This window comes from Oryctolagus cuniculus, chromosome 11 (assembly GCF_051225735.1).
Source record: "Oryctolagus cuniculus isolate XC-2025 breed Fujian yellow rabbit chromosome 11, ASM5122573v1, whole genome shotgun sequence".
In the NCBI taxonomy this organism is placed as follows: Eukaryota; Metazoa; Chordata; class Mammalia; order Lagomorpha; family Leporidae; genus Oryctolagus; species Oryctolagus cuniculus.
In genome coordinates, this window is record NC_142877.1 from 155,749 (window position 1) to 166,344 (window position 10,596).

Sequence of the window (10,596 nt, forward strand, 5' to 3'; positions counted from 1 at the left end):
TCGTGCTGCCCTGTACCCCAGGACCAAAGGCCCTGAGGATGTTGGGGGGCTGCCCAAGTGTTTCCTACAGGGTTGCCTGGCCACCAGAGGCCCAGCTGAAACCTGGACACAACCCAGGAGGACCAGGAGCCAGGGACAGCAAAGAGACATTTAATAAGGACATGGAGGGGCAGGAAGGTGCACTCCAGGTAGGCGGGTGGGGCAGGGCATGTGGCCTCCTGTGGTCTCCAGAGACGCCCAGGAGAGCCAGCACTGGCCACAGCCAAGGTTGCAGCAACAGGCAGAAGCTCAGCAGAACTGCAAGGAAGAAGGAGCCCCTCAGTGGTGTCAGCCCAGGGGAGACCCTGGGGGGGGGGGGGGGCAGGACAGGCTGGGCCAGGGCTGACACGGGGAGGGGGGCTGGACAGGCTGGCCCAGGGCTGACTCGAGACCCTGGGGGGGGGGGGGGGGCAGGACAGGCTGGGCCAGGGCTGACACGGGGAGGGGGGCTGGACAGGCTGGCCCAGGGCTGGGCCCCACCCACCTACCTTCCAGCGGTTCCCACACTCGTTGCAGACGACGAAGGTGGTCATTGGCTCGTCAGAGCTGCGGGTCTGCACCTGTATGGAGGGCTGGGTGGGCCCACAGCTGGCCTGGGCCCCTGGGCCCTGGGCTGCCCAGCAACCCCAACCTTCCAAAGCTGGGCTTCTGGGGAAGCGAGGAGGTGGTCGTAGGACCCCAGCAGGAAGGGGTCCCAGTGCTCGTGGAGGCCCGGGGGTGTTACCCCAGTGAATGCCGGGCCCCAGAGCCCGTGGAGAAGCTGTGCTCACCCTCGGCCTCTGCCCGCTCTCCTCATGTCTTTGGGGGCCACACGGTCTCTGCCTCCATCAGTGGGAGGCATCCTGGACTGGGAGCGTGAGGCCGTGAAGGGGACCACCCCTCAAGGCGTCAGAGACCCAGAGGCTGGGGGGAAAGGCACCCCCAGGCCAAGGCCGGGGGGCTCACCTGCGTGTAGGTGCAGTTCTTCTTCCTGCACTTGCCACAGGTGAACAGGTCCGTCGGCGTGCCGCCCGTGCGGGCCATCTGGTGCTCCCGGATGGCCTCCTTGGTCATGGCCTTGCGGATCTCCTTCAGCTCGTCGCTGGCCATCTCCTGGGGGCAGGGGCCGAGTGCTCAGCCCTCAGTCTGGCAGGGGCGGCCCCAGCCCCCCACGGGCTCACCTCCGAGGTCATCACAGCGATTTGCTGGGGCGCGATGGCACCACACAGCACGTTGCGCCGCAGGTCGGGGTTCTTGGCATCCTTGAGGTTGGAGATGCGGCTGCGCACGCGGTTCTTGTACTTCATGTCCGTGCTGCCCACGTCCCGGAAGATGCGTGCAGGCACTTAAGGACCCTCGTGGAGGCGGTGCCCTGCCCAGCCCCACCACCTGGTCTGCTGCTGGGCCAGGCAGAGCAGGCCGCAGGGAAGGTGGGCAGGGGCACCTGCAGGCCAGTTCAGGGTGCACCTCAGCTCTGCTGAGGACCCAGGGCAGCCAGGTGGGATGGGCTGACCAGCCCTGGGCAGCCCACGGGGGCGCCCAGAATCAGACCCCTCCAGCAGGCAGGGCCCTCCGAGGGTAAGGCTACCCCACCACCCAGATAAAAGTCAGTGGCTGGTGCATAGCGGGTAAAGCTACTGCCTGCAACGCCGGCATCTCATACGGGTGCCAGTTCATGTCCCAGCTGCTCCACTTCCTATCCAGCTCCCTGCTCATGGCCCAAGTCCCTGGGTCCCTGCACCCACAGGGGAGGTCCAGGTGAAACTCCTGGCTTTGGCCTCACCCAGCCCTGGCTGTTGTAGCCATCTGGGGAGGGAACCAGCAGATGGAAGATCCACCTCTCTCTCCCCCCACCCCACCCCTTCTCTCTATAACTCTGACTTTAAAATAAATAAATCCTTAAACAACAAAAGCCAGTGACTGCCCAGAAAGGGCACTAAGCAGCTGGACAGTGGAGCCCCCATGGGGAGCCTGGCCCAGCGTCCCGCCTCTGCCAGACCCCTTGGCCCACAGCTGCACACAAAGGATATACTCCTCAATCTGGGCTGACAGACGCTCACAGTCCACACCGATGGCCACGTGGTCGCCTGCGGGAAGGACCCCACCAGCACCCCGACTGGTTCTCTGCCCGCACAGCACCCTGGCCTGGAGCCAGTACTCTGGTGACCCCCAAGACGGCCCCCCCTGCCTGATGTTGAGCGGGGGCTGGGGCAGCGGGGCTGTCTCACTGGACACGCACCGTCCGTCTGCAGGGCGGCGCTCAGCATCTCGCGGCACTTGGTGCGCACAGCATCGCAGGTGACAGGCACCGGGGGGAACGTGGTCATCCTTGGGGTGGATGGCGTCCTGGGCAGCTCCAGCCTCTTGCGGCTGCAGAGAGATGGGCTGCCCGTGACCCCACCCTGTCCACCCAGTTTGGCGTTCCTGTGGGGTCTGCCCAGCTGGCCACAGGGGGCGGGTCCTGTGGTCCCCACCAGGTCAGAGCTCATCCTCTCAGGGCACCCACCCTGCTTAGGTCTGAGGCGAGGGCAGCCTAGGCAATCAGGAGCTGCCTGAGTGGAAAACGAGGCAGGGGTCATCCAAGGCCAGCTTCCTCTGACAGAGAAAGTGGGGCCGCCCGCTGCCCAGGCTGCATCCTCCGGCCCAGCGGGCACAGCCCTGTGGAAATCAGCGGGAGCAGGGGGCTTCCGGAGGAGCACACGCCACAGACCCAGGGTTCGGCTTGTGACCCACGCCCAGCTGCCAACCACTACCGTCCACTCTGATCAAGAGCCAAGCAGCCTCTCACCAGGACACCTCTGGGCTGCCCGTGTGTGCCTGGGCCAGGCAGGACGGGGGCTGCCTCTGTCCAGGAGGAAGGGCCAGCGTCTACAGACACCAGGCAGAGCAGGCCAGTGAGCATCCAGGTCCAGGACAGGCCCCAGGGTAGGCAGGCAGGGGAAGACCCAGAGCAGCTCACTGACCGCAAGGCACACCCAGCCAGGTGGGACTGGGCTGACCAACGCTTCCCCTGACCACCGCCCAGGGTCACAGCGGCACCTGCTCCCCAGGTGCTCTACCTGGGATCCGTGGCCTCGGAGGCGGCCTTGGAGGACGAGGCAGGCAGAGGCGCACCCCTCCCCCGGTCCCTGGCTCTGGCATCTGAAGCGTCTGCAGTTTCCGGAGAAGAGGCAGTGAGTGAAGGGGACAGAGGACTCCAGCAAAGCAGAGCCCTGGCCACCGCCTTCGGCCACGGTCCCGGTCCCTGCCCCAGCCAGGAGGCCACCACCCCAATACCCTTTCTTGCCTAGGGGGGGTCTCTTTGGGTCCACCCTCCAGCACAGAGCAGGCTCCTCCTGAACCCCACGCCTTGGGAGGCCTGCACTGGGGACAGCCCACATGTGTGTCGCATGTGTCCATTGGCCACACAGGTCACGTGGCTGCCTCACAGAGGTAAGTGCCCAGGACAGCCTAGGAAGGCTCCCCCTCCCAGGGCCCAGAGGCATGGCTGCTTTCCTGTCCCAGTGGCACAGCCCACTCGTACCAGTGCCCCCACCCTGGGCCACCTCCTGCCCCCCTGGCCCTGGGCACCTCAGCTTTGCCCGGCCCAGCAGGTTCTGGGGGCCCCAGCCTCCTGCAGCACCTCCAAGGCAGGCCCCGGTCCAGCTCCAGCTCCAGGCAGCACTGTGCCTGACAAGCAGGAGGCCAGCACCCCCTGGGCACCCCTCCTCCAAGCACAGAGCCCTCACTGCCCGACCCACACCCAGCAGCTTCTTCCACGACTTGATGAGAGACTTGGCCAGCGCGATGACCTCTTCGTCTGAGCTCTGCTTTCTCAGGGCGTTGACCGACATCCCCACACGAGTGGCCTGTGAACAAGCCGCCTGGGTCGGGGGGTGGTGGGGAGCCCCCAGGGGGACTCTGACATCTCCCAGTAGAACCCACGAGGACAGGGTGGGATATCGAAACGTCTCATTGAGAGCCAGAGCCAGGAACAGGCCTGTGCCCATCAGTGTGCCCTTGGACACTGCTCTCCCAGGAGCTGCCCCAGGCCGGGGGCAGGCAAGGACCTACCTGGAGCAGGTGCAGTGTGACGGGCATGGCCTTGAGTTCCCTCAGCAGGTCTATGGCACCCTCCTGGAAGGAGAAAGGGGGGCTTCCTAGAGCTCAGTGGACAATCCCACCTCTTCCTGCCCATAGGCCATGCCTCAGTGCCTCCACCTGGAGACACCAGGGCTCCGCCCACCAGCCGGTGCACCCAGGATAAGGAGCCAAGTGGCTCTGCAGGCTCTGTCCCTATGGTCCCGTGACCTTCCGTCCAGCATCCACGCAACAACCTCACCGTAGCCATGTGGGGTCACTGAACAAACCACAGGAGCACAGACGCCAAGGGCCATGGCCAGGTAGGGGAGGGCTCAGGCTGTCACACACAGGGGCATCTCCCCTCGGGCACCGCTCCTCCAGGCTCCCCAGGTCCAGGACCCTGATGGGTGTGGGCCCCACCTCCCTGCAATGCCTTGTGCCCAGCCAAGCCTCTGTTCCTTAAAGGTGGGACTCGGGGGGGCCAGCTCCCCCGCCCCCACTGCTCCCTGCGGGCGCCATCCCTTCAGTGCGGTGTGTGTCTCTCCGACCAGGAGAAGGGCGGGGGTGACCACGCAGATCCCTCTCCCAGGCAGGCCCCGCTCCTGCGCTGTGCCGAGTTCGGATCTCCCAGGGCCGCGTTCCCACCGGCACTGCACACGGGGAAGCTGGCTCTCCCAGGTCTCCGGACCCCAAAAGGGGCTCTCAGCTCTCAGGTGCTGGCCTCCCTCCCTGTCCTCCCAGGGAGCGAGTCCTGCCCAGCCGCTCCCCTCCCTGTTAGTCTCCCCCAGCCAGTCTAGCGCCCCTACTTTGCTGCAGGCCTGGGGGGGTGAGAAAACAATGGGGTGGGGGTGCTGCTTCCAGGATGACTGACAGTCGGGCCCGTTCCTGGAGAACCCCATCCACAAGAACCCGCCCCACCCCCACGCGGTCCCGGAGCCCATGACTCAGCCGTCTGGGGCCGCCCCGGGAGCTCGCAGCCCCGGGGACAGCACAGGTCCCGTGCACGGAGCCGGTCCGCGGGATGCTCGCCCCCTCCCCACCGCGGCGGTGCTGGGCGGTCGCCAGGGGTGCTGCGGGGAGTGAGGCCGTTCCAGGACCGGCCCGGCCGTGGGGTCCGGTCGAGGCGGCGGCATTTGCCGCAGGCGCCGGGCCCCTAGGGGCGAGGACTCGGCCCCGCAGCCCGTGAGTGGGGGCGAGGGCCGGGGGCGGGCCCAGCGTGCGGCGGGGGCTCCTGGGCCGGGGGTCGGGCCGGGCCTCGGGTCTGCGGGGCGCAGGGGGAGGGCGGGGCGGCCCGGGCGGGGGTCCCTGCCCCGGGCACGGGGGTCTCCCGGCGTCCCAGGGGTCTCTGCCGGGGCTCTCGTCCTTCCCCGTGGGGGCTCCCGGGCCTGACGCGGGGCGGCGGCCTCGGCGGGGTCTCGACGGGGCGGGGGTACCAGCGGCCCGCGCCCCTCACCGCGCTCTTCTTGGTCACCATCTTGTCCAGCCTGCGGGCGATCCGCGCGATCTCCTCCTCCTTGCCCGTCATCGCCTCGGGGCAGCGCCCCCGCGCCCGCCTCAGACCGACCCCGGCCGCCGCCTCCGCCGCCGCCGCCGCCGCGGGCCGACCCTCGGCTCAAACCCCCGGCCCCGCGGCCGCGCGCTGCACCCTGGGACGCGTAGTTCGCGCGCGCCCGCCCGGCCCCGCCCCCGCCGGCCCCGCCCCGCGCCCGAGTGTGCCGACCTCGCCCCCGCCGCAGGCCCCGTGGAGACCCCGACCCCGGCCCCGCCCCCGCACTCACGGCCCCGCCTGCTGGGAAGGGTCCTCTGGGAGCGGCGACCTCCTGCGGAGAATTCGGGCCCCGCAAACCGCCCTGAGCGAGGGCCGCGGGGCGGGGCGGGCTGGACGCGCCCCCTGGAGCCCCGCCCCCAGGAGCCCCGCCCCCCGAACGGCCCGGGCCCGTTAGGCCGCTCCGGGTCCCTTCACGGCCGGCTCCCCCTCCTCTGTCCTCGAGCATCCCCGACCCCGCCAACCCTGCCCCTCGGTCCGTGCGACCACGGCGCCGTCCCAGAACCCAGCCTGGGTCGTTAGGGCCTCTGCCCGGGGTTGGCTCCCGGAGCTGCCCGCCCACACTGGGGAGCCCCACAGCCGGCAGGAGGGTGGGTTCCTCTGGTCAGGCTGATGGGGAAGGGGTGCCAGAAGCTGACCCCTGTCCCTGTACCTGGCGGCTCCACGCCCCGACCCCTGACCTGTGCCTGGCAGGGCTGCTGTTGGGGTGAGGCAAGCTGACTCACTGACCCGGATAAGCGAGAGACTGGCTTTTGCCACAGCTGAAGTCCCCAGGAGGGGCCAGACCACACAACACAGAGGGTGGCCCAGGCCCAGGAGAGTTGAGGAGTGCCAAGGTGCGGGGCCAGGACCGGTGCCTGCCTGCCTCCTAGTGATGGGGTGCTGGCGGCTGCAGAGAGCGGGCCAGGGACTGCTGGGGGCAGCTGGGCACACCAGGCCTTAGGCGCTCAGCGGCACTGAAGGTGGCAGGTGCGGGACTCACCTTAACCACGAGGAAAAGCATGAATTCCTTGTGGCTGTTCCCAGGTTGTATGGTGGGCGGACACCACACCCCAGTCTCCCAGGCCAGCAGAAGCTGCCCTGCCCGTAGTCAGGGCGGGGGTGGGCGTCCAGCCACGTCAGGGCAGCAGGGAGGATGGAGCCACACATCCTTCAGCCACCCTGGACGGCTGATGAGTGACCACACCCAGGAGCTGGCTGGGTCTTGTGGGCCAGTACTGGGGCCGCCTCGGGACCCAGAAATCATGGCTTCAGAAATCGTCCAAGCCAGACCCTTGTCATCCAGGTGGTGCCAACCACGCAGGCTGCCCGGAGAGGCAGGCCTCAGGGAGAGGGGTGGGTTCCAGCTGACTCGAGGGCCCCTAGATGCCCCAGCCCTGCATCTGGCGCAGCTGCTGCTGACACACCCCGGGAATTCCTGGCTTCTGGCGTCAGCCTCTTCCAAACCTGGTGTTTGCAGGCACTTGGGGCGTGAACCAGCAGATGGAAGATCTCTGTCACTCTGTCTTTCAAATAAGTCAGAGGGAGGGAGGGAGGGAGATGACGAGGACAGGCCTCCCAGGAGCACCACTGGGCTGTCAGAGGGGCCTGTGCAGAGACTGTGGCCTGGCTGAGGTGTGGGGAGGTGTGTGGCCTCAGGCAGCCCTGGGGCAGGTGCCACCTGGGGCCGGAGGTCAGGCCGCCCTCTCCAACTCTGCGGCTGGCTTAGCAGGGGTGGAGCAGGCAGAATCCCTGGGAAACCAGTCTGAGGTTCTTCGATCCTGCTTGTAATGTTTTAAAAGATTCCTTTGCACATTTATTTGAAAGGAAGAGTAACAGAAGGGAAGACAGAAAGAGCAAGAGGGAGAGATTTTCCATCAACTAGTTCACTCCACAGACGCCTGCAACAGCCAGCGCAGAGCAAGGCCAAAGCCAGGATCCAAGGACCCCACCCGGGTCTCCCTCGTGGGTGGCAAAGACTTGAGTCCTTGGGCCGTCATCTACTGCCTCTGTGGTTGCATCCAGAGCTGGGGCAGAAGCAGGGGCAGTGAACCATGGATGGAAAACTCCCTCTCCCTCTTTCTCTCCCAAATTCCAAATTCTGCATTTCAAATCTTAAAAAAAAAAAAAAAAAAAAAAAAAAAACGGACCACGACCACCATCAGCGCCACAGGTGTGACCCTGGGACCCTTGTCATCGGCAGTCAGAAGGACAGGCCTCAGGCCAGCCAGGATGGGTGAACACTGGTGCCCAGAAGAGAGGCCAGGAGGCTGGGATCCTATTTAGGGGTGCAGAGGGTGCCAGGACAGATGGGGGTGGCCTGCAGTTCACATCCAGCCCCCACTTTCTCCATGCTGTGGGGGAGGTCTGGGAGCTGTGGGGGGAGTGGGGGTCCAGAGTGCCTGGGTCTAGAGGACAGGGACCAGCCCCCAATGGGAAAGAAACATAGCATTCCTTCACTTCTGACAGAGCCGTGAACCGCTCCTGGTCAGCAGGCCGACCTCCTGGAGCACACAGACGGAAGCCACTTTGCACCCGCGGCCCCACCTGACGCCACACCTCGCCGAGTTAGTGAAGATACACTCAGAACTTGCAAATCTTAGGAACTATTTTCAGAAATGTGTTAGTGTGGGGCCGGCGCTGTGGTGTAGCGGGTTAAGCCGCCGTATGGCCGCAGGTTCGAGTCCCGGCTGCTCCACTTCCGACCCAGCTCCCTGCTGATGTGCCTGGGAAAGCAATGGAGGTGTAAGTGCAAACTCTGCTCTGTCACTCCCACAGGGGAACGTGGAGTCCATGGGGGCTCTCCCCTGGCCCTGCTGGCGTGGAAGTCCTTGTCCCGTCTCCTCCATGAGACCCCAGGTGCACCTGCTCCCTGCGTCGCCACAGGAGGCCCAAGAGGCTGAGCCCCGGAGGGTCCTGCCACGTCTCAGTGGGACCCCTGGAGCCTCAGAGGCTGCAGACAGGGAGACAAGATGTGACTCTGGCTTCATGGCCGGTCAGACGGGTACGGGCCGGTCAGTGGTGGCCTGGCCTGTGGCAGAGGCTGCTGATGGGAGGGAAGGAGTGGAATGACAAGAGGAGAGTGCTCCAGACCCGGGAACCTGGAGGCCACAGCCCCTTCCCCGGGGCCCAGACGGGCACAGCAACACGTTTAGTTGTGCATGTGCTGCACTTTCTAATGGCAGGAGCCCAGTGCTGAGTGGAAGCAGCCACGTGAGGGGAGGGTGAGGATCTACAGGGGAGCCTGAGGGTGGACGCTGCCCAGTGGTCTGAGGCAGGTGACTGGACCCAGGGGCTTAGGCGCTAGTGGCCTCTAGGTGGCAGGAGTGAGCCACAGACCTGCCTTGGGCACTGGCCGCTGGCTAGACAGGACCATAAAGCAGCCAGGTTGAGAAGGTTGTGGGTCCTGGGGGGAGGCCATACAATGACCGATCCTGAGACTTCCCAGTCCTCGCCTTGGAGATCCTGGCCCAGGACCCTCATGAGTTCCCAACCTCTGCATCCTTGCTCAGACCCCCTGGGCCCCTCCTGGTCCCTTCCTGGACCTTGCGGACCTTGCCCCGCCAAGGAGCTCCCACAGTAAACTGCCTGGGACCCGGACACTGCGTGCCCTCCGGAAGCTGCACCAGGCACCAGAGGGCGACAGCATCAGGACCCCGGGATCCTCCTGCCCGCAACCCCCCACCCCCACTCCCTTCCCCTCCTGGGGCTGAGCCCCCTGCCCCTTAGGATTCAGCCCCTCCTCCAGGGGCTCTCTGTGGGCCACACAGCCCTGTCGTGGGGGCTTTGAGGGGGAGATGCACCCCAGTATGGAGGTCTGAAGTGGGTCTGCAGGAGGACCTCAGGACCCCCGCCTCCCGCCCCTCCCCGGCCCAGGCCAGCCCTGCCTTTGGCCCAAAGGCTGCCCCTCCCCCACGCGCCGTCCGGGAAGCATCGGAAACTCAGGCCATTTGCTTTTCTATTTGTGTCCCCCTACCCCCGCCCGCCTGTGCCGGCCGTGACCCCAGTGGCCGGCGTCCGTGCTTCCCCTCGGTTGAGGCAGGGCCGCGGTGGGAAGGCCAGTGCTGCCAGACTCGCACGGAGCCCCTCTTGCATCCCACGACCGGGGGGCAGGGACCCTGCAGCCCCTGCAGCCCCGCCCCTCCCCCCAGGAGCAGCTCTCTGCCCCCCAGGCCGTCAGCCTCTCCAGCCGCGCAGCTGCAGCCTCAGCCGGCCCCACCTGCTTCCCCTGGCTTCTTGCAGCCAGACAGGGACGGCCAGGGACTCCCATCCAGCGAGGGCGGTCATCACCCCTCCCCCACCCACCGTCCTGAGTGCCCACAAGTGAGGGCAGGGCCCCTACGGCCTCTGGCTCTCTGGGTCTCAGTCTCCCTGTCCGAAGAATGGGGAGAGCCACCTGCTCAGGGCAGTGTCTCTTGGAAAGTCCCCAGCCCAGCCCACAGCCTTGGATTGGTCCCAGCTCCCTCCTCCAGAGGCAGTGCTGGGGGGGCAGGAGGCATCCCCCAGAGGCCGGTGGCAGCCGCTCCAGGCTTACGCTAACAATGCACTTCCCCCACACAATTCCCAGAAATGCCGCCCTCCCTGCCCGACCAGCCCGCCAGCCTGGCGGCCACTCCACCCTCCCCTTCCCCAGGGACCCCAGGCAGCCGTGGGGTCAGGGGCTGTGGGTGAAGCCTGGAGGTCTGACACACAGCAAGGGGGCCCTGAGGTGCTGCCTGCCCTGCCCTCTGGAGAGAGACCAGAGATTGCTGGGGCGGCCAGAGTAGGGGACCCACAGGCCACCCCTGGCTAGGCCCCGCCTTCTCTGTGGAGGGCGAGGGCATCGTTCTGGCCCTGAACAGGCCCAGCCTCACCCAGCAGCTGTGCCTGGGCTGTGAGAAGCAGCCACCCCTACTCGGAACCCTCCCAGACCCCGCTCAGCTCCTCTCCCTTCTGACGCCGACGTATTCCTCTCCTAGTGTAAGACCCCCCAAGTATCCCCAGTACCCCCC

The 10,596-nt window shown here is 66.6% G+C and overlaps 1 protein-coding gene across 3 annotated transcripts; it reads right to left on the reverse strand.

Moving 5' to 3' along the window:
• Positions 1–130: 130 nt before the first annotated feature.
• TCEA2 (transcription elongation factor A2) lies at positions 131–7,741 on the reverse strand. 3 transcript variants are annotated; one of them, XM_089306889.1, is made up of 10 exons: positions 5,859–7,741; positions 4,072–4,134; positions 3,761–3,866; positions 3,078–3,168; positions 2,258–2,388; positions 2,049–2,105; positions 1,200–1,354; positions 985–1,131; positions 528–599; positions 131–297 (listed from the first exon to the last, which is right to left on the reverse strand). In XM_089306889.1, exons 1-10 carry the CDS (start codon positions 6,072–6,074, stop codon positions 289–291), a joined length of 1,047 nt encoding a protein of 348 aa, XP_089163015.1. In that variant the 5' UTR covers positions 6,075–7,741; the 3' UTR covers positions 131–288. The 3 variants fall into 3 exon arrangements, with proteins under 3 accessions (XP_089163015.1, XP_051685023.1, XP_089163016.1); XM_051829063.3 differs by lacking the exon at positions 5,859–7,741 and adding an exon at positions 5,534–5,736; XM_089306890.1 differs by lacking the exons at positions 3,761–3,866; positions 4,072–4,134; positions 5,859–7,741 and adding an exon at positions 3,305–3,747.
• Positions 7,742–10,596: the final 2,855 nt, after the last annotated feature.